The sequence below is a fragment of the Dermacentor albipictus genome, chromosome 2 (assembly GCF_038994185.2).
Source record: "Dermacentor albipictus isolate Rhodes 1998 colony chromosome 2, USDA_Dalb.pri_finalv2, whole genome shotgun sequence".
In the NCBI taxonomy this organism is placed as follows: Eukaryota; Metazoa; Arthropoda; class Arachnida; order Ixodida; family Ixodidae; genus Dermacentor; species Dermacentor albipictus.
In genome coordinates, this window is record NC_091822.1 from 81761952 (window position 1) to 81785809 (window position 23858).

A 23858-nucleotide genomic window follows, 5' to 3' on the forward strand; every position below is an offset into this window, starting at 1 on the left:
AATATCGACAGAATGTTTGGCAAGAACAGCCACGCGGCCTGTTCGGGAACCCCTGTCACGCCGATACACGCAGTATCCTGGTGGAGCAACTTCATCATCGCGAATATCGTCTTGAAGCCAAGTTTCAGTAATCACGGAGACATGCGGATTATATAAGAGTAACATAGATTACAATGAATCCGTTTTGTTTAGCACACTTCTGGCGTTCAGCGACAGGAGGCGGAACTGTTGTACCTTCGATTGCTAGCTCGGAGGTGACGGTTGCGTTTTCGTTTGGTAGTGGTTTGCCTGGCATAGTATTGTCGCCCCATACATAAAATTGATTATTGATGTGCAACTTCTCATTTACCAAACTGATCCTTTTCCCTTTGTCTTTATCAGTTTTTACGCTGACCCAAAGCAACTTGCGTTTACGAAGGGTGTCCGCACAGCATAATTAATTTGTAAATATGTGTTCGCACCTTGCAGTTTCCGTGCGTTGCGTTGCAGTGCTTCCTTTTTCTCTGTAGTCGTAGAAATATAGAACAACGGGTCTGCTTGCCGGAGGTTTACCAAGCATACGAATGCGATCAACTTGAGTGCAGTTCACGCCTAGTTTTTCTTTAAATGTTTCTTTGATTAATTTTTCGCGCAAGGTCGAGTCGGGCTCATTTGGAATGCTTGGTGCGCCAAATACCATCAAGACTGATCTCCTGCGACGATTTCCTAAGTCCACGAACTTAACATATGCTGACCCTTGATCAAGTTCCTTGAATTCTGGAAACTACTGTCCGTAAATCAGCAGTCGTATTTGCCGCCTGGTACGTTGGCTCTAATTTTCTTTCAACTTCGGTCAGGCGGGATTCAAAGATTGATATCCTATTTTCCGTTCTATCAAGACGGTTCTTCAAGTCAGCAATGTCAGCCCTTATAGCATGTTGACCATCCGTAAGTTTTCAAAGCATATCTTCAACAGCAGTTCTGGGATTTTCCTCAATATCCCCACAGAGTCACAATTTGCAAGAAAAAAAAGCACTCATACACGATGGCAATACATGTTTGTGGGCATGGCAGAATAACTAGAAATCTGTCATCGCTGCACACTGTAGGGGTTGTGGTCGGGGTAGGGAGGACCTGGGCTCTTCGTCGGGACTTAGGCGTACAGCATTGATTTGCAGATATTTAGATTAGAACAAGATATACATTCGACAGTCTAGCGTGGCTCCCGAATGGAGCACGCAAGACGAATCATACAGCATGCGAGCACGCAGCTCCAAACACACTTCTTCTCGAGCACGAGCACACTGCTCACGAGCACGATCACAGACCACACCCTAGCAGCCGACAACAGCTGCTTATAAACACTCTGACCTCCCTACATCCCTAGGTGAGGGAAAAACGGCAGTTCACCTCCGATTCGTAGCGTCCAACGTCAACGTAGTCGACCCGCCTTTTTGGAGAAGGAGGGCTCACACACACACGTACGCACAGTTTTCACTGCCCCCACCGACGTGAGATGGGCTTCGCAGAACTCGGGGCTTACATCTTGAAAGGCGCGTGGGGAGGTGCCGCCAAATACGTTCCCTCGGGAACTCCCCCGCTCACGGCAGAACAGGTCGGCGGTGGCGAGTTCAGTAACAAAACCTGGTTCGTCGAACTCATCTCGGCCTTCCCGCGATGAAGAGTCGCGGACGCAGCGTATTGTCCTCCTCACACAGTAGGCCTAGTGGCGCCTTTCGGCTGTAGAAAGACGGTGGCTTCCTAGAAAATGTCGACGCCGCGGCCGCAGCTGGCTGGCAAAACTTTGCCTGTCGGCACCTCGGCAGGCCATTCCTAACAGCACAGAGTAGGTGTAACTAACCTGTGCGATGCAAACAAATCGCACGGTTGGCGATCTTGGTCGATGCGCTTCGCCGTGCCCACTGAGGAGACCCACGTACGGCCGTTCCTTTATTCCGTTGCTGCCCGATGACGACACAAAACCCTGTTTAGTCCATGTGACTGGAATGCTCGTGGTAGTGACGAGGGCCCCTGCAAGGTAGGCGGTGAAATCATGTATTCCATGGCAAAACTTTCGGCGTAAGAGTGTTCCACAAAATGCCAGGAGCAGAGCCTGTACGATGCAAGCAAATCGCATGGTTAGCGATCTTGGTCGATGCGCTTCGCCATGCCCAATAATTAGTTCTAATTATTCTAGACACTTCAGTGGGTCAACTTGTAACTAAGCTTATGCTCTGATATCGTATCTATAACGAAACCCATCAATTTTTTACTGCACAGTTTTCAATTTTCTTTCCTGATTTCTTTTGAATTTCCTTGATCCCCGGTCGTCTCAGGAGATGAATCGGAGGTGCTGTGCAAAAAGAGTGTCACTCGATAACCGTGCCACTAAAAATATGATAAGCAGACTAGAATAGTTGGTGCTTACACTAGAATATACGATTAGTGCAGTTTTATAATCAATCAGAGTTGTGAACGGTATATTTGGGCTTTGAAAGAGTGGTATTGTGTGTGCTGTGTAGCTTTAATTTGTCATAAAGCGTACTGCTCTTTTCTGGAGTATTGTAACTGGTTTTAGACATGTGCGGTATGTGTGACCCCAATTAACTAAACAGTAATGAAGTGGCTATGAAATATTACTGAAATAAATTATTCTTAATGTCGGTATGACAAATAGTCTCGGCATTGCATGGTACAAGAGAAAACAGGCTTTACTATGTTTCTTGCAGACTTCGTCGATTGAGCTTTCCAGCTAAAAGACTCGTCAAGAATGGCGCCTAGGTGTTTTATCGAATTCACTCGTTCAGGCATTGAATTATTTAGTGCTTAATGCAAGTGTACATGAGTGTTCCTCCAGAACTTTGTGCGGTGAATAAAAACAATATACTCGGCTATCTGTGTATTTATTGTTAGTTTCTTTGAAGAGAGACACTTGTAGATGTCATCAAGCTCTGAATCGCACAAATATAGGTATGGTCCGGAGAGTCCTGAACGCACAAGATAGCTGTATTATCAGCATAGATAAATATATCTCGCATATTTTAATGGGCCTTTCTCGCAGTAAAAATTTCCTGCAGAATTTTATCGGACGTACGGCTTAATTATCTAGCGCGTATTGCCTATTCCGTTGTATTCCGTTCTGATATTTTCAAGCTCTAAGAACAATCTTCCAGTGCATCTTCTACCGCAACCACTCTTAGGTTAGAGTGTTGGCTTGTACGATTACCAATAAGCATAATGTGAGACCTTTGCCGCTTCCAGAGATTTTATTATCTGTTTAGTCAATGCTGCAGATGTTTGTTTGGCAGAATAACATGAGCGAAGGAAGAGGACGTCGTCAACGTTTGCTGGATTCAACCTCGTTCGATGACGATGTGCTTAAGCCCTGAAAATGCCCCTCTCGACGCCAACTTGTGTGGCCGGCACCGCAAGCGCGGTGCCGCTCTTTCGGTGCTGTTCTATCGCGATGTGCAGAGCGTGGTCGAACGACGCTGCCGCATTATCTCTCGGAAGCGTCTCAAATTTTTCTCAACAATGGTTCGAGCAGATAAAGTACTCTCTTTAACAGACTGTTGTGCTCGAAATCTCCGTTCCTGGAACCAGTTCGTAACTGTTCCTTCGAATCGGTCCGGTTCAAGCTCAGTTCCAAAATGACGAAAAAATAGGGGTTTGGTTCGGTAGCGGTTCCGGGCGAAAATTCGGGTTCTGTTCCGGTTGTGGTTGGACACCCTGGTAGTGACAATAAGACAAGGCGATTTGCCAAGAGTTACCGCGCAGAAGGCTAACTTACTTCAACTCCAAGGGTTATAATATCGAATCCTTGTTGGCCACAGATCCTTCGATGGCGAGTTTCATGGCAAGAAAACATGAGAATAGCTGCGATTGGCACGACGAAAACCGCGCGAGATATGCTTGAATAGGTATCGGGGCCCAAGATTTATGTCGTGTATTTTAGTGCTCACCAGTCGGTGGTCAGAATTATTAGGCAGTGCCAAATTGTACTCCCTCCCCCATTGTAGGTCATTTAGCTTACTGTCATGAAGAGTAAACACTTATTTACAGACTTTAAGTGTCAGCGACGGGGCAATGAGCTGGCCCCTAAAGGGTGCACGACTTCTTTTTCTTAGCAATTCGAACTAATTTTATTATCTTCACATAACGCGGACTGCGTAAATACGAAAGGAGGAGTTTTTCCTCCACGAGGTCGACAGTTTTATTGGCTCTAGACTTTTTCGGCCTTTGCCGGGGACGTGAAAAACGTAGTGCTCGATAGAACATGGGCGATGACAAAGTCTCTGGCGCTGCTGCAATCCGAGATCTCCTCTGACCACAGTGTGAGGTCCTCCCAAGCTTTCCGCTCGGCGTCTGTCCAGGAAGACGGGGCGCGATTAGCGAAAATTGGCTCGTGGGTGCGCAGTAGTCCGCAAACCAGGTCGTGGAGGAAGATCACGTTCGTGTACGGGCGGAAGAGGGACGCGTCAGGCCCAACAGTTCTGTCGATGAGGACGAGCCTGTCGCCGACAGCGTCTCTCTTCGCCTCAGGGAGTTCATGCAGGCCAACGTAGACAGGCATTTCTCCCCCACCCGGGCACAGCCTAGACGCAGCAAAGTCAACGATGCAGGCCTCCCATCCGTGTAACTCCACGGACACAGCGTTATTCATGAAGCGGTAATGGGCTGTACGACCACGCACGGGCTTCATTAGCACGTGTCCAGGTGTCAGGGCCCGGTGCTCGAATTCCAGCTCGGCCTCAGCGACAGCTACTGCTAGCGCTACCTGCTGGACGACTGAGCGAAGCTGCAGGGCGCTGCCGAACTGCCCTAGCGTCATTTTGGAGAGCGGTTCACCCCCGTTGTCCATACAAATGACGACGTATGGCGAGCAAAGCTTTCGCCCAAACTCTCTGAAATCTGCAGACTCCCGCCTCTTCAAGCAGCTGGTGCGCGCGCTTTCAAGTAGCGGGGGATAGCTGTCCCAAACGCAGCGCGTCAAATGAAAACGAGGAAAGCCTCTTGTTTGGTTTTCCAGCCCTTCGGCCAGCGTCGTCAGGGACCAACCTACACGGATCTCGTTGATCAGACACTGCAGGTACTTCGTCCCGTGGGCGCAGTCGCAGGCCTTGAGCACCACTGTGTCGCCGCTCACGGTGGACGCGAGGAAGACGTCAGCATGCTCGCTCTCGCGAAGCTTCACGCAGTTCTCAACCCTAAGTTCCTGCAGGATGGTGGAAAAAACTACGGGCACTGGCTGCCTGCAGGTCTCAAGTAGATGGTCGAATGTATTACGAGGCCACTGTTGCGAGGACGTCAGATGCGCACGTGTGGCCACCGTGCGATCGACAGCTGCAGCGACCGCCTCTTGGTTTGCATAGTCCACGAAGCAAGTGCTCACGGCTTCGGACGACCGCTCCAACCTCGGCAGCTTCATGTACGCAGTCTCTTCCGAAAGTCCGCTGTTGTTCACCTCGGAGCGGTCACCGTCTCCCCCTCCTGAGTGTCGCGTTTCGTCGCTACTGCCTTGGTAGTCGGAAGACTTATCCGAAAGCCCCAGTAAAGGCTGGTCCTCATCATCGTTGTCTAATTGGATTTTCTCGGTGTCGTCGGTACTCACTGAGCTTGTACGGTAATACAGCTCTTCCGCGAAATCGCCCCGAAAATCGGTGCCGTCATCTCGCATTGCGATAGCTTGGTTGCTGGCTGAAAGGTTGTAGGACCACTCCCTCGAACGTAATTCTTCCTGGCCACCTCCGAAGCCACGGGATTGGGCATTGCTGAGCCTCATAGGAACTTGCTCGTGCGTGGTAGGCCCATGACCCTGCTGATTTGGGCACGTGATGCCCGGAAGCCATTGCTTGATCTTGCCAGCAGTTGTTAGTTCCTGGCTTGTGATGCTTTCGTGGCTCGCGTAGAGAAGCCGTTCCTCAGTAAGCGGTGGCAGTTCCGTCAGTGTACTTCTTGAGCGTAACAACTGACCGTCAGAAACTTCGCAGACTCCGCTGCAGTCTTCCGCGTAACTCGACAACGCCGGAAACTCGACGGGTGGCAGTTCCTCCGGAGAGCGTCGCCCACCTATCCCGTACCTTCGCAGCGTTCGGTCATCTCGCTCTGGGCTTCCCAACGGTCTGTCCCCAAACAGGCTATGCAGAGTCGAGCTGCTACAATGTGAGGCTTGGGAGTTAATCGACAACGGTCCGTTTAGCTTGCGTCGGCAGCAAAACTTGAAGGCGATGCCGAGGAGCAATGGTAGTAGAATGATGAGTGACTCCACTGAGAGGTCGCGCGTGTAACGGACCACCTGAAGTGCCTGGGTGACGCTCTGGTAGCGCTGGAAATCCACTCGCTCGGTCACCTCGCGGACGCGGTCGACGACTGGACGCGGATGAGTCTGCGCTTGCGAAGAGTCATGCTTGTGAATTAAAAGCGGTGGTGCACCGTAGAAGTCGTCCTCCCCACACAGCTGGCCGATTCTCAATGCAGGAAGAGGCCAGTACTGGTTGTAGTAGCCGTACAGGACGATCATACCTAGTATTCCGATGGTAATCAGCGGCAGAACCATGGCGGTGGATATAGATGGAAATCCTTGTCTTGTCTCCCGAACACTGGCGCATACCCACTATGGGGTATTAACCAAGAAGCAGGCGGGGTCCCGTATGTTTAGAATTAAAGCAAAACTAGATTGAGTAGTAGAGCGTGAGACTAAAGAAATGTAATTTAGAAGTGTAATGAAAATATTGTTAAGAATTTTGATAAAGTAAGTTAACATAAAGAAATTAAATAATAGAAATAATTGGTGATTTTGTATCTATAATAAAATGGTAAACTGCAAGAAAAGCATTCCTGTGGCTGGATCCCAATGAAGTCGCCCCCCCAAAAAAGAATGGTTGGTGTGGTTAGCGATAGCCCAAGTTTGCTAAATGATATATATATATATATATAATTATGGGGTTTTACGTGCCAAAACCACTTTCTGATTATGAGGCACGCCGTAGTGGAGGGCTCCGGAAATTTCGACCACCTGGGGTTCTTTAACGTGCACCTAAATCTAAGTACACGGGTGTTTTCGCATTTCGCCCCCATCGAAATGCGGCCGCCGTGGCCGGGATTCGATCCCGCGACCTCGTGCTCAGCAGCCCAACACCATAGAGTTTGCTAAATGAGTTTTCTAAGAGTTTTCTTTGTCTAGAAAAACGGCGGCATGAGATCTTTGTGATCTCCTGGCCCGTACCCAACCTGGAGGATATGTTGCTACTGATGTTGCCTCAGACATGGCTGCTACCCATGAGTGGCATTGGCCACACTGGATGGAATGAAACGTACACCCATATGGTACCAAAAGGGGTAAAAGCGAACGTTCAGAATGAAGCCGTTGGCAACTAACATGCGTTAGCACCGAGCGTTGGCAACGAATCAACGTGAGCTGACCATATGCAACATAGAGGCCTAAATCCTATTTGTCTCGAGCTCAGATAACCCCGAGAAAAAGTACATTCATTGAGCCGGACATGGATTACATTTTCTACAGCTTTGACGATATTCGATGTAAGGCCAACTGGCCGAATGTTTTCGAAGACATATCCGAGGTTTGGATTTTAAAGCAAAAGCACAATTTTTTCAATTTCCCAGAAGGTCACAATCCTTGCATATTGTAGCGAACAGTTAACGATATTCAAGAGGTCATTTGGGAAAGAGTTAAACAATAGTTTATCATAGCAGCTCCAGGAGCCGATTGATGTGTAGTTAAGATAACATCGGATAATTCTGTCATGGTAACTTCTACAAACTCAGGTGCTGAACTTTTCAACATCCTAGGTTTGGGACACTGTGAAGAAAAGCGCGCTTCAAACCCTTTCGCGATCTCATTTAGTGAATCTTCCGTTTCTTTGGGGGATATAACAGCAGGATGTGACCATACGGCCTGCTGAACAGATTTTTCCCTACGAAAAAGCTTAAGAAGTGCCGATCTTTTTTTCTGGTTCTGACAAAGACGAAGACCGTCAACTTGTTTCTTTTTTTTTTGTTCGTCTTTAGCTAACGCCACAGTTAGTTTAAACATAGCTGCAAACAATGTATTGTCCATCCTATTTTCGGTGAATTATTATGCTGGAGATTTTTCCGCGCTGTTTTTCTTCGCCTATAATCTCCTGTGAATGCTTAATTCCACGAAGATGAGTTTGATGGTGAGCTGCCAGACACAACTGTATACTCAGCAGGCTGAATAGCGGTAGTTAAAAGCGATACCACATAGTCGGCTCTCCATTGTTTATCACACGTGATCAGTGCTGATAAGGCTGAATTTATAGCTGACTTGTGAGTTTAGCCGTCTTCGCCGTACAATAGGAGCCTGGCGGGAAAGCACAATTTAAAAATTAGTGGGTAATTTGATCGCTGCTTGTTCCATTGTCAAAGGTTTCACGATGAAATAGACGTATGAGCAGAAGAGAAAGTCAGGTCTATTGCAGAAGATAATCGCCCACACAGAAAAGTATTTCCAACTGCATCGTGACATTGAAAATTGCTGTCATGTACCCAATTCCCCTACCTCTTTCACAAACATCCGTTTTAAGTCTCCGAGAAATATGATGCGAACTAAAATCAGCCAGGAGCACTGCATTTAAAAAGTTTCGGCACAATGAGTCCAGATGATCAGTGCATTTGACTCCGTTCGGAAGTACGCAGTGCACCCAGGCAGTAAAAAAACCGGATCCTAAAATTTCCCAATGGGAACACACATGTTCAAAAGTTACAGTTACTTTATGATAGATTTTTGGGGATGAAACTATTGCTAACAGCCCACCGCCTGTACCTGGGCGATCTAAACGAAATGCTCGAAAACTATGGTGGTCACCGTTGTATGGCTGCTCTTCATGACTACCGCTATCTTTCGGATGCTGATGGGGATTTCTTCCCACGTGGCAAATGCCCGCAAGGTGCATATTATGCGCAGGAAAATGATCACACATTCACCATTGAAATGACTAGCGAAAAATATAAACTGAATGTTGCCAAGATGGTCCCCGTTGATCCTCATTCCTAATGGTTCCTAGTTGAACAACTTGAATACTTAATCTAAGCGTCAGTGAAGGGATTAGGTCTCTTTGCCTGAACTTTTCATGATCTGTATTTATCCGCTTCTTTTGCGGATAATTAAAGTAATTGTGGAATATGTATGGATATTCGTTTGGATGCGTATGCTTCGTGTATTGCTTATTGAGCATGCGCAATGCCTCTAGAACGACTGGTATCTCTCCTAAGTCAATTAAATGCAATTTTTTAATTGATGAAATCATTATAGAGAGGCTGATTGTACTATGCAGATTTCTCAATTACCTTATTGATGGGATAGGGGTGATACGTTGTAGAATACTCCTTACAAATGGCAGCCTGTTTGTTGAGTTTACTGAAATCAGGTGTTGCCTTGATCAGTGCCGGCGTAGGAACTATGAACCTCTCTCTCTCTCTCTCTCTCTCTATATATATATATATATATATATATATATATATATATATATATATATATATATATATATATATATATATATATAGAGAGAGAGAGAGAGAGATAGAGATATAGAGAGAGAGAGACAGATAGCGATCTTGTCAATATATAGGAAGGAGAAAAAAAGAAATCGATGGGACATATTTTTATTAGAAGATAACAAGCCAACAAACAATGCCACGCAGGACACCATAGCCTAAATGATTCGTGGTGCTTAATTGCATTAAACTGATAACTAAATAGAAGTGAAAGTGGATGAAAAAACAATTGGCCGCAGGTGGGACGCGAACCCCCGTCTTCGCATTACGCCTGCGATGCCCTTACCAGTTGAGCGTCCGCAGTTTCGCCATCCACTTTCTGGGGTGTTTATGTCTGTCTACTAGAGATAACCCTGAGAGCGTTTGCCAGCGCCACCACTTATGGCAGTGGATATAGAGCATCCTATCTACCACAGGAACCACGAAGTACGCAAATTCTTGGGTGAAGGCAACTGCTCAATAAACCCACACATCTCGTTCATTACATAGAAAGGTCTCGAATACGGCAGCATTGATGCCTTCAAGTGTCATGTATGAGTTTATTGATCAGTTGCCAATACCGAAAAAGTTCACGTACGATGTAGCGCCTGCGGTAAATCTGTCTGTTGACCTTTTGTAATTGTGACTGTATATTGCATAGTTCGAAGAATAGAAGCGCGTAGGAAAAATAACTGAACTTTCTTTACTGAGGTTTGGGCCGGAAAGCGGTTTTCTTCAAGTGTCTTGATGAAGGCTGGACCGCGGCAGAAATGTCAGTATACTCCTGTTGTTTTTAGTATGTGCTTCAATTCTTTGAACTATTTCCGTGCGGGAACTATTTCTGTGCCGGAAATACTCTTGAGACCCGAATACAGCAGTTGGACTTATTCGCTTTTCAAGTTGGTGTTTAGTTTCTGCTGTCTACTGGTATGTTACGCTCATTAAAGGTATATTTAAAATGTTAATGCCACATTTAGATGCCGAAGGCTGCACCTCCACTTACATGGAAGAAGTAAGCCCTGATGCTTGCTATGGTAAAAACTGAATTTCGTAGAGATGAAGACGTAACTACGTCTAGTGCATTGCCATTGGCAGCTGCATTTTGGACTTTCATGCAATCACGAGGAACTTAAAACACACTTCAAGGTTGCTTTCCACCACCCGGGACAATGCAGATGTCTAGATCAACTAAGTGCCAAATTTCTTGAAAGCGGTTGACAAGTATATCAGTAAACCACTTCCGTACAGTTCCACAGGCAACGGACTTCATATGCAGGATGAATATTGGGAAGCATCGTTCTCGAGTTGATGTTGAAAGATATTGCAGGCATTGTGCAAAATAATACACAAGGGGTACTTAAGGACTATAAATATCCATGTATATATTTAACAGAGAAAAAGACACAACACATGTTACGGGTCGGCTGTTCTATTTCTTCTTTCGTTTTTTTTTTTCGTCTGCGTCTTACTCTTCCTTGTCGTGCCGTGGAAGTCTATGCCCCATCATACAGTTCTGCCTCTTGAAGTTCAATCGTCTCATTCGGCCACTCTGTTCTTGCGACTCTTCTGAAGTCCAAAATCAAGAAAGGGGCGGATAGATGGAATAGCACTCTGTGGTATAAAATTTGTAAACAGGGATAAGTTGCCTCAGAAAGGCTGGCCAACGTTTCGATAGGAGGACCTATCTTCGTCAATGGCGGCCTCGTCATCCTCGGCATGTTAGTTTTAAAAGGTTAGTGCAGTGACGTCACGTACTTGTGTTGTCGCAGGCGGCTGGTTATAAAGGGAGAGCCTTCATAGGTAATGAGCGCTGCCGTCCGACGTCTGTGAGCTTCCTTCCCAAGACGAGGGGACAACAGCGGGAGAGTGGGAAGGCGGGGAGAAAAGAAAAGAAAGAAAAGCAGCAAAAAAAACCCGGGGTGACACCAAGATGAAAAAGAAGAAACAGAGAAAGAACAAGAAAGAAAAAAATAAAGAAAGACGGGGGCATGGGAGGGCGTTGGGGAGGCGAGAGGTTAGGGAGAATTCAGGGGTGTCGTTGGCGGCATGTATTTGTGGCATTAGAAGATTTATGGTTATATTGCGCTTAGTTTTACTCTGACGATATGAAGTGGACAGGACGTGAACGGACGTAGCGCAACGCTACAATCGCGCTACGTCCGTTAACGTCCTGTCCTTCACTTAATATCGTCAATGTAAAACTAAGCGCAGTATAACCATGAACCTTCACCAACTAGCCCCCTTCATTGCTTTACCAAGCATTAGAAGAGCGGGTCAGGTGGTCAGTCCGCGAGTAACACAAAAGAAAAAAAAGAAAATGAGTAGAAAGAGTGACTTGAGTAGCATAGCAGCATAACGTCGAGTAATTTTGAAGTAGTTGAGATGGCAACGAAGAGTCTGCGGTGCAATGGGGTGACTGAAAGGCAGCGGCATGGTCTTTCAAGGAGCATTGCCCCAGTCGCTATACGCAAGTGTCGTTACGGAGGCATCCAGAAATGGCGATGCCGTGGGTTGAAGCGCCGCAAAAGGCATATTGACTTCGGAATGCGTCGGTGAGGGTGTTTCAAAAATATTTTTAAAAAGGGAAAGGACAAGGGGGCGGGGGGGAACCAAAACCGGAATAACAAATAGGAGGGCGACGTGTGCAGAAGTGGCCGGGGGCAAGTGTACATGGGAGAAGGCGGTCGTACAGTTGATATAAACGTAAAAGCCTGAAAGAGTATAATACATTGAGTAGCAGGGAGGAAAAAAATTTAGAAATGGAAGAGTAGGTGAGGTTAAGAATTAAGGTTAGCTGGTGGCATAATGTGTTTTGTGTCTTGATTGATGATATGAGAATGTCAGATTTAAGTTAGCGCTTTTAAAGATTCTAAGTTGCCATGTGCCAAATGAATTGCCGTCAAGCGTAGGCAATTAAACTTGGGTATGAGGTATGATTTCGTATATTTGCTTTCGCGAGGTGAACAGAAATTTGTTTGTAGTACATAGAGCCTTGCTTTGTCAAATATATGACCATGTTTATTAAAGTGGCTGGCTACTCCTTTAGGTAAATTGTGTTTTGTGTCCGCGCGGTTACCGTTGAGTCTTGTATGAATTTGTTGTCCAGTCTCACCTATGTATGGTTTGCTACAAGCTCCACATTCTAGACAGCAGACTACGTTGCTTGATGTGCAGGTGAAAGCAGAAGTTACATTATGTGCCTAATTCGACGGTGTATTTTTACTGTAATAGTAGATCGAATATGTTTGCATGTAGAGCACCTCGGGCGGCCACAGGGAGTGGTTACCAACTTCCTCTTTGTCTTTATTTTCTCATGCACAAGAACATCTTTAAAAATTGGTGTTGCATCTGTAGGCTACTCTGGGCGGGTCCGGAAAAATCTTATTAAGTTTTTGGTTGCTTGTGAGAATTGGGTAGTATTTACTGAGGATGTTATTCACGTTTGGGAGTGCGTTTGAGAACTTACTAGTAAGAAGAGGCGCTGTTGTTCTTATGATCCTCGGGCGGGGCTTGAGGTCCTCGGCTCGATCGAGTTTAGTTGCAGCGGTGTATGCTGTCTGAAGGTCACTGTGGGTGGTCACTGTTTGGGTCGAACCACCCAAACAGTGAACCACCCCAGCCCATTCTATTCTTCTGATTATTTCAGTCTCATGATCCTGATCCGCGGTCACTACCTGCCCTAAGTAGGTGTATTCCCTTACCACTTCCGGTGCCTCGTTACCTAGCGTAAACTGTTGCCCTCTTCCAAGATGGTTAAACATTACTTTAGTTTTCTGCAGATAAATTTTTATACCCACCCTTCTGCTTTGCCTCTCCAGGTCAGTGAGCATGCATTGCAATTGGTCCCCTGAGTTACTAAGCAAAGCAATATTATCAGTGAATCGCAAGTTACTAAGGTATTCTCCATTAACTCTTATCCCCAATTCTTCCCAATCCAGGTCTCTGAATACCTCCTGTAAACACGCTGTGAATAGCATTGGAGATATCGTATCTCCCTGTCTGACGCCTTTCTTTATTGGGATTTTGTTGCTTTCTTTATGGAGGACTACGGTGGCTGTGAAGCCGCTATAGATATCTTTAAGTATTTTTACATACGGCTCGTCTACACCCTGATTCCGTAATGCCTCCATGACTGCCGACGTTTAGAATGAATCAAACGCTTTCTCGTAATCAACGAAAGCTATATATAAGGGTTGGTTATATTCCGCACATTTTTCTATCACTTGATTGATAGCGTCAATATGGTCTATTGTTGAGTAGCCTTTACGGAATCCTGACTGGTCCTTTGCTTGACAGAAGTCTAAGTTGTTCCTCATTCTATTTGCGATTACCTTAGTAAATACTTTGTAGGCAACGAACAGTAAGCTGAGTGGTCTATAATATTTCATGTCCTTGGCGTCTACTTTCTTATAGATTAGGATTATGTTAGCGTTCTTCCAAGATTCCGGTACGCTCGAGGTCATTAGGCATTGTGTACACAGGGTGGCGAGTTTTCTAGAACAATGTGCCCATCATCCTTCAACAAATATGCTGTTACCTGATGCTCCCCAGCGCCTTTCCCCTTTGCATAGCTCTCAAGGCTTTCTTTACTTCCTCCGGTGTTACTTGTGGGATTCCAAATTACTCTAGACTATTCTCTCTTCCATTATCGTCGTGGGTGCCACTGGTACTGTACACATCTCTATAGAACTCCTCAGCCACTTGAATGATCTCGTCCATATTAGTAATGATATTGCCGGCTTTGACTTGACTTGAGGAGGGAATGGAAGAAACTGGCACATGAGAAGCCGATCAATGAGTTTGCGGTAAGAGGGAAAATAGAGGAATTCCGGATGAAGGTACAGAACAGGTATTCGGCTTTAAATCAGGAAGAGGAGCTTAGGGTTGAAGCAATGAACCACAATCTTATGGGCATCATTAAAGAGTGTGCAATAGAAGTCGATGGTAACTCCGTTAGCCAGGATACCAGTAAGCTATCGCAGGAGACGAAAGATCTGGTCAAAAAACACCAATGCATGAAAGCCTCTAACCCTGCAGTTAGAATACAACTGGCAGAACTGTCGAAGTTAATCAACAAGCGCAAGACAGCTGACATAAGGAAGTATAATACGGATAGAATTGAACACGCTCTCAGGAACGGAGGAAGCCTAAAAGCAGTGAAGAAGGAACTAGGAATAGGCAACAATCAGATTGCCTATTCTTAGTTTCTTCTTCACTGCTACGGGGACAAAGGCCGGCCGCACACTTTTTTTTTCGCGGCTTAGATCGTGTTGATGCGAGACACAACACGAAGGTCAATTCGTTCGCTGCTCATGGCGCGCTTCCTCACACCAGCGTTTTGACAGCGAGTTTTCGCGGTCATCGAGTGAGAAGTGTTCATGTTTGCTTATGCTCCCATGAAACAAGGCTTGGTAATTTAGTTCCTACGCCTATGCTTCCATTATGCATCCGATAAAACTACTGTCCTTAATTCGTATAGCTAGCGGTCAACAAATTTGGTATCGCAATCGACGTTTCACCTTACGGGCGAAACTGCGTCATTTTTCTTGCATGTGCCACATAATATTTATAGGTTTTCGTCAATTTACGAGTGAAACATAATGATATAAAGCCTTATCCAACAAAGTCTTCCCTAATCCCCATAGTAAGTAGAGGCCGCACGTTAAGAGGAAAAGGAGAAGAAGTAGAAGAAGAAGCTCTCATGTCGTACCGTCATCCTTTCTAGGTTTTGTCACGGAAACACGTCATCCGAGCTGCAATGCGAGGTTATCGTTGCAGCAGCCTCACAAACGAACGCCCTTCACGTTCGGCGAGCGCCGCAGCGGAGGTGAGTGGCCAGTGCAGAAAAGGAACCACGTCATTTGACAAGACAGCCTCGCAAGGCTCGCGTAGCCCTTCGCCTCCGACAGCGTCATCGAACAGGCGCCGTCTTCTGCAAGTGCACACCACCACAAAAGGTCGCCGTAACAAACTGTCCCCGCAAGAAGCCGCGTCGCAGGAGGAAGAACCGGGTCAGTTCCGTCGCTTCCCGTCGGACCAGTCCGAGCGTCGGAGCACCTTCGCGGACACCGTCCGTTTCCGGGGCCAGAGATCGCTCCTGCGCCGGAACGCCTCGCTCGAGGGCGTCGGGTGGCCGAAGGTTCTCGCCGCAGACATCAAGGGACGTTTCCGAAACGGACGCAGCTCCCCGTGCGGGTCGGTCGACGGCACCACCAGCGCGTGGGGTGTCGCCCGCCGACGGGCAGCGAACGTCGGCTGGACTGCGAGCGCTTGCGGCTTCCAGAAAAGCACGTCCGTAACCGCGAATTCCACCAATTCACGCCTAGACGTACATCGCTGTCCAGCCGCCGGCTCGTAAGTTTCCGGTGGAGACAAAGTAGAAACACTTGACCAGATTAAATTGATGAAGTATTCGTCCAAATTTTCATAAATCTCGTTGTATGAGGTTGATGTTTCAAAAAAAAGTTAAGATGCAAATTTACTTTTTTTTCTACCGAAATTGCAGTGCCGGAATGTCATGGTCACGCCAAGTAATTTTTTTTGGCCGTTGTGGCGCAGTATATTATTGCTCGAAAGCCCCTTCAAGATATAATATAGTCTTCAGGATACAATCCCTTAATCTGAAGTCTAGTACAATCTTCAGCGTACAATCGAGGACCGAGGAAAGCCGTGAGAATCCTGTGATGTCACGGTGAACTGGTGCGGGAACATTAGGGCAGTGTTGCCATCCATCTTTAGTTTGTTGCACCTTTTCCGGCTCTTTAAACCACCTCTCAGAGTAAGAGTGGCCTTCTTTCTCGCACCTTAGACGGCTCATCTACTACAGATTGATTTTTTTCTTTAGTGTCTTCCCAAGCGAATTCGGATAGTTATTCGCTCTATCTGACCAGAAACGGCCTACGCGCTTGACTCACTGGCGTAACTTGAAACTTGACGTAATGGGCATCATGTAAATGTTTGCAATAGTAGCTTTCTTTTTTGGCCACTGTCCGAGAGACCTCTAAGTCACGCGGCAGAAAACGGCAAACTGTTTCTACTTTTATTTGCGTTATTTCTTCGCTTTACATTAGGTCATGTGTACTTCACTTCAAATGCAAGTCGTAATGTTAATGCACCTTACTTTAGCTACACTTTAACTCGCTGTCATCCTGGCCTCATCGATCAATTTATTGCTCCAACTACTCTACCGACAATTTTCAGCTAGATTCGCCACCCTCATGAAGCCGCGTGCTGCGAATAGGTCATTTTACACGACGCTTTCATTTCCAACACAAACACAGTGTCGGGCGCTGGAGTATATGTAGCGAAGATAAATCTTGGACGTCGTGGTGCTTCAAATCAAAGCAATCGATAGTAACAAGGCGTGAAAATAGCACTGATGGCAAGTGTGTCCTGCCACAACTGTCACCACATCCGCTCCTGCCCATTCTGTACAGCCGTAAAGGCTGTATGCGCCTGCTTAGCATCAGAAAGTATGGGATCAGCCTGGAAGTCGACAACAGCACACGCTGAAGGCTCCCGGCAGTGTGTATGTGCTGGAAATGAAAGCGTATACTTATACCTATACTTAGGCACGGCCTATGCTTATACATACGAGCGTATACTTATAGATATACATATAGGTACAGGCCCTTAAAATTTTATGCTACAGGAGAACCAGAGAGGAATGAAACGTTGCCTCCTTTCAACCACAATGGGACCGGCGGATAGGACATGGATTTCGTGCGATCTGACAAAGGCTATGTAAATATTTGGAAATAGCTATTTTTTACCGGTTATTGTGGTTCATTTTTCATTTCTTTACATCAGTTATTTTACATTCAAAACTGATTCTCAAAATTACAGAATTTTCATTGCATAAGTCAATTCCTACAGGTGTCAGTGTACGCACTTAGCTAAATTTGGGTTATATTTGCGCAGTAACACTAACCGTGCCTATTACCTTTGATAATCTGAGCAATTTTTTTTTTTCGTGTCTGGTATTACAAAGACAGTCGGAATAGACCTGGAGGATAAATGTAGATAATATAGAAGTAAACTGACTTTTGCGGTGAGAAATTATGACGAAGTTCATGCAAATCCATGTGTACGGCACATCATTTCCATATTTTCTTGAGTGCCACGTTTATTGGGCGTGCGCAGACACTAATTCTAAAAGCTTATGTTGACAACTTGCGCAGCATATACGCGCCATACCAGTAGCATGTCGAATTGGTCATATACTCACGTTTAAACCCGGTTTTGTTAGCACAGACGTGTCTCGTGCAAAATTCAACACCCCGACCGGCCGATGTAGGCTTAGAAGGTGGGCCTGCCGCTTCCGCCAGTCCCAAGCGAAAAGAAAGAATCCATGACATAGGTGGGGAGATCGCTTGGAGCAATGTCTCGTAATATCAATGCCTGGACGCTAGCAATTGTGGTGTCGTGCTAGTGGACTGGCATTTCGATTTCAAGGAATACAATGACGAAAATATAGTTTTATAAAGTACGCAAAGTGGCGCCGATAAGCGTTACCGTTGGGTTGCCTTCGTTCCACTACGAATGTATGAAGGCGTCAGTCGAATCTAAAGCGCGAGGTCGGGCGTCTACGATCTTCCTAGCCTCGTGCGAAATATGAGGCGGTGTCCACAAACGTTTCTTTTTTTCTCACTTTCTTTTAATACTGGCCGAGTACGGTTCTGATTTGACTCCGCTTCAATGGCGAGCAGCTGTCCTCTCCAAGCATCTTGTCGCTTGTGCCGACTGCGATCGGCACCGAGAAGCGCTCGGTGCCCAAGGTGACGCCGTGCTCAGCCATCTTCCTGCGCCTGGCCCTAGTCGCGGCCTTCGTGCTGGTGTTGGTGCGCAAGGCGACAGCGTTCGCTGCTCGCACGGGGCACGTCTGCTCAGCGGGAGGCTGCCTCGAACATGCGCGCCGGCTGCTGAGCAAGATGGATGCGTCGGCCGACCCGTGCCGTAATTTCCACGCGTACGTCTGCGGTGGGGACGACGACGCTGCCAGTACCAACGATGCGCTGAACTGCTGCTTCAGTTCGAAGGTCAGAGCTCATGCAGCCATCCTCAGTGTTGTTTCTTCGCCGCGGTATAGGCTGCAGCTACAGGCCAGTTGCAACCAAATTTGGGACAACATTAAGAAAACTATAGTTTAAGATAGTATAGATATATAGGAGCCTCCAGTGACAAAACTGGACGTTTGAAATACGAGTGGAAGCAACGCGAAAAGTTCACAGAAATACTCGATTTTGATAGTGAAGCGGAGAAAACAACGACGACATTACTACTTGCCGTTCCGTGGCAGCTTGCTGGGACTTGCGCCATAGCGAAAACTACCAGATTCACGCGTCGTCTGCTTAGGTGCTGTTTAAAGGCTGCTAACAAGAAAGCTATGCAATAACTATCCCTGCAGCTTTACGAAGGTTGCTTTAGTGATATGTACCATTCACTTATAACAAATATTGTAAAACAGATCATTTGTTACATTTGGCTTTTAATGGCGGCCACTACACCACAGTGCCACCCTTCTTCCTCTCACCATTTTTTTTTCCCGTGCATCAAATCGCGACTCTACGAAATATCAGTGAATTTTATGTTCTCAATATTTGTGGGCAATTATTTGCTTAACTTATTCGTCGTGGTCTTGACATAGTCTGACACTCTCGGGCATTCGCAGCTACTGACAACATATTTAACCTTTGACGCTACTGTTCACCTTGTCAGCTGTAGTGGCTTCTGAGGTTTGTTTACGTATGGCTGCATTGAAAGGGCCCACGATTTCTTTTGTTTTTGCTTGACGTAAAATGCAAGAAGCGCCTTACTAAAACTGAAATAACGCATTAGCACAACAGTTTTTACAAGTCCTGTTGCTTGTTTAGACCGGCCGAATTCGATAACGGTGAGAGAAAAATGCTGACGTCAGTTGACGCCCGCATAGACTGCGGGCGCTTCGAACTGAGTGTGCGAAAAAACAGTTTACTTCTAACCAACATTGTCACAGGGAAAGTGTTATAAAGTCTTGTGGGCCAGTGGAATTGTCTGATATTTCCAGAGAAACGACAGTTTTGAGCAACCAAGGAAACGTTGCCGAATATTTGCATGTTTGTGCTGGCTTGCATATGTAGATGTTTCTACGTTTACAGCTTCCGTATATTGCTCGGTTTTTTTCTTTTTTTCGAGTGTGAGTACAGTACCAACAGCGGCTGACATCCAATAAGGGGCATCGTTTGTTGAGAAATTATCGCTCAGCGACCGATATCCCGGGCACTAGACCGATGACACCGGTCTGCGGTACACCGGTCCGACGACGATTGGCAGATTGCGTTGGTCAGCGTTGAGTCTGCAAAAAAAAAAAGAGCCGACTACACAGTTTCATTCGTGCGTACAGTTTGCATGAAAAGTTTTGCGGAATCTAGTTTCTCGACTAATACAATTTCTATCATATTTCGGCGCGGCGCATCTAATTTAACGTATCACTGTGTAGGCCGCAAGAACTACTGCAGGCCGAAACTTGAGTTCGAGGCTATGTGCCATCGCTGGAATTCAGTTCCTTCCACAAGTCTCGTTTGGCGCAAAAATTTTGGGAACCATCGCGAATCACGCCTACGGAATATGGCAGACTTTTACAGCAGCGACACTGCCCATCGATTTCTCCATAGGCCGATCAAGTTGCGAACACCATGAGTGTCCTGCTAGGCTCTATATTTCAGAGTATATACACTCATGCTGGAAATCTGCCGGGAAGACTCGTCCATTCGGGTAACAATGCTGGATTATGGCAACTTTGTTTTGCGCCGGCGGCTCAGTGTGTGCATCGTAAATGAGCTCGTAACTTGAGTCGCGAGTGGTCTATACGTCATTACTCATACATACTTGCCTGCTCCGCTTTTGTATCCGATTATCTTTCTCAATGCCCTTTACATCCATATATACATCCATCCCCTTCTAGAGCTGGCCGCACCAGTTAGGTATCAGCAGCATAAGCAAGACAGTTACAGTACATTCAGCAGGACATTTCTTTTTCCCCATACCACTATAGTTAGTCAGCCAACTACAGTAATTAAACTTTTTTGATGTAATGTAAAATTCCGATATGCATATCAAGGTTGGGCTGTAAAACTCTAATCTCTCTATCAAGCATGTCATGGCCTCTTTAGACAGCCGCCAAAGTGGCATTACCTGCTAGAATAATGTCTGGCGAGTTCATGTGTCGCCAGGAGTCACCATATGTAAGAACGCAGAGCCAAGAAAATACGTCGGTATCGTCGGGTGCTCAATACCATTGTGTCAGCCATCGCTTGTTCATGCGCACATCACGGGCCGGGCAGTCTTCATTTTCATCGCATTTCCAACCATTCCGTGAATGGACGACAGAAAAAGATGTCGTCTGTTTTCCACCAGCGCATAAATCACGCGAAAGTTAACGTCAAATTGAAATTATATTTTCCCGTTCAGTTATCGTTATATACATGTACAATACCCCATGTATATTAAGACTACCGCATGGTACAGGGAGCCGCAAGTGGCCAAAAATGATTACAATCCACCATTACAGAGTTCCCCAAAGTATGGTCTCTGGGACGTAATATTGTTCCAGTGATCTTTGCTCATGACTCTTTTACATACCTTCAAATTTTACTCTCTGATGCCTTTAACTACAAATGATGCAGGTGCTGCAGGTACTGCTCCGGCGAGGGCTTGAGGGGAACTACTCACCGAGAACCAGTTTGGAGGCACTCATCGTCCTCGACAGATGTGCCCCCAGTTCCGGTGCAAATGAAGCCATCGAAGACTTTGTACAGTTTGTGATAGACCGTGGGATTTCGTGGCCAGTGCGGGCCATCCAAACAGAGTGCGATGGACTGCTGCTGTTGTTCGACGTTCTGCTAGACGTCGCCATTAATTGGAGAGTCGTTCTGTGTGTCGACTACAGCGCCGCATATTCCGACATCGATCGCTCCGTCATCATCACCATCGGACAGGTGGACGCATGGCATCGAATGCGGCAGCTGTCTACCCTGGATGACAACGCGTACGCAGGCTTGGCTCGCAACATGCCATCGCTGTCGACGAACGGCTCGCTCGTGCTCGATGACGAAGACGTCGCAAAGCTAGGTCGTGGCGAAAGTGTCATTCGCAGCACCCTCCAGTCTCATATAACAATGCGACCTCGTAGTGCACTATACAAGGTCAGCGACGTTACGTGTGTAATTTCACCAGCCGAATCGATGGTGCCACTGAAGAAGCGCCTTAGTGCTGACTGTAACATATCCTTGTACACGGTAGTGTTGCTATCGAAGGAATCATAGCGTGCGACGTACGGTTCGTCCAATTTCCTTTTGTGGCGAGCTACTGCATTCCCTTGTGCGATGACCCGGAGCCTGAGAGGCTGTATAGGTTAGCAGTGAACGGTCACCTAATTCGCAGATGTGTTTTCTTGCCAGGTACCAGGGATTGATTCCTGTCTGTTATCTGATGAATCGCCCGCTGGGCGATTCATCAGCGTCGCAAACATTCACCTTTAGGCATTTAGATACCCTCACATTAAACCATATTACCTTAAACGTTGTGGGCGTTGTGGTGGAGATTGCAGCATGTGTGCGTGCGTGCGTGCGCGCGCGCGCGCGCGCGCGCGTGTGTGTGTGTGTGTGTGTGTGTGTGTGTGTGTGTGTGTGTGTGTGTGTGCGCGCGCGCGGGTGCGCGCGCTCACAAAGATTCCCCGCTGCCCTGGCAGGACCAAAGGTTATTATTATTATTAATATTATTATTATTATTATTATTATTATTATTATTATTATTATTATTATTATTATTATTATTATTAATTGAAAATGGGAGCCATGCTGGGTGACATGTACCGAGCGTTCCACGCGTGTAAATAAATTATGTGTTTTAATATAATTACTGGATATTTGTTCCCAAATTCATGCGTTATACGAGGCATGTAACTGGTTTACGCGGTCTCCTCGGTGGCCTTGTGAGGTCACCGCGTTGTTTATAATTCGTTGAAGTAGGAAGCATGCTGAGCGTTACGAACGATAATTGTTTGATATGTATAGGTGAATTACAGTCGTTGCATAAAACCATTTATTCAAGCACTCCAGAGTGCCATATGCTGCCGTTATCAGCACTGTTTCCCAGAGTCCCAAGGGAGCAGGACAAGGCACCGAGTTAGAATTCGGGGGCAATTGGGGTGCGATCTTGTACGCGTTCCAAAATAGAACGGAGGCGGTCCGTTCCACCGAGCCGCACACGGTTGGTCAGTTTGAACGGTGAAGAACGCCATGACGTCAATTGAGAAGTGATATCTGCTGTCAATCATTCCGTGTTGTCTGCTATCGGATGAACGCAACGGAACGGACCGCCACTTTCGCGACGGAAAGAACGGACCGCCTCCGTTCGAGTTTGGAACGCGTACAAGATCGCACCCTTGGAGGCATGTAAACTGTAATGTGTGGCGAAACTTAACATATTTTGCTTAATTAGAACCATTGTACAAACTTCCACGCAGAACCTCCTTTGGAAGTTATCTGAATGACGCGTAAGCATGTTGTAGTAATGACGTGGTGTTTCGTGGTCTTATGCTGGTGTGTTCAGTATAATTGCGAGAACGACCGCGAAATAATTGTGAACAGGAGAAGCGTGGTTGCAACACCGAACTGTTAAGTGAGAGCTGCACGAGACGACGTAGAAGAGGCGCGTAGACGCAATGTTCATTCGTGTTCCTGTAGCTCCCCGCTATGCGCTACCTCGCTGAATTGTTTCTGGCGTAATCTGTATTGAGGCTGATATTCTGCATTTCTGCGTTTCCGTTCTTCACTATGCGGCTGCGGTCGTCTTGGCGCCATTGCGTTGCGGCGACACGAGCTGCTGTGGAAGGCGGCACAACGTGAACTGGGGCCGTATAACGTAAAGCTATTCCAGTATGTTTTTATTCCAATCTCCTGACGTCAAATTTGCGTAACCGCCGACGCAAGCATCGGGCGGTTATCTGCAGGGTTGTCTGAACAAACCAATGAAATGCTCCCCTCGTTCATAGCAGGTCACTTTTGTTTGCTTGAAAAACGAATAACATTGCCTGCACTGAGCGGCTTGTCTTATCTGATTGGCTCACAAGAGGTGAGGAGCATGTTCAAGTGGAGAGGGATTCGATGGGGCCGAGCCACTGCACTGAATATCGATAACCGGATGAAAAGGGTGGGTGGTGCCGGCGTCTGCGATTGGTCCGCTTTCTCTTAGCTTGCGGTGGCTCGTCGACAATCGCGGCGGCATGCAACGGAAGCTTAAGAGTGACGCTAAAACGGATCTTCAGCAAAGAAGAGTTGGCAGAACATTTTCATTTCATTTTATTTCCTTAAGGAAATAGCCATCAC

The 23858-nt window shown here is 46.6% G+C and overlaps 1 protein-coding gene across 1 annotated transcript; it reads left to right on the forward strand.

Moving 5' to 3' along the window:
* Positions 1-15462: 15462 nt before the first annotated feature.
* LOC139055459 (uncharacterized) lies at positions 15463-22032 on the forward strand. The gene is made up of 3 exons (XM_070532944.1): positions 15463-15846; positions 18201-18530; positions 21156-22032. The coding sequence occupies exons 2-3, from the start codon at positions 18423-18425 to the stop codon at positions 21792-21794; spliced, it is 747 nt and encodes a 248-aa protein (XP_070389045.1). The 5' UTR covers positions 15463-15846; positions 18201-18422; the 3' UTR covers positions 21795-22032.
* The last annotated feature ends 1826 nt before the right edge of the window (positions 22033-23858 follow it).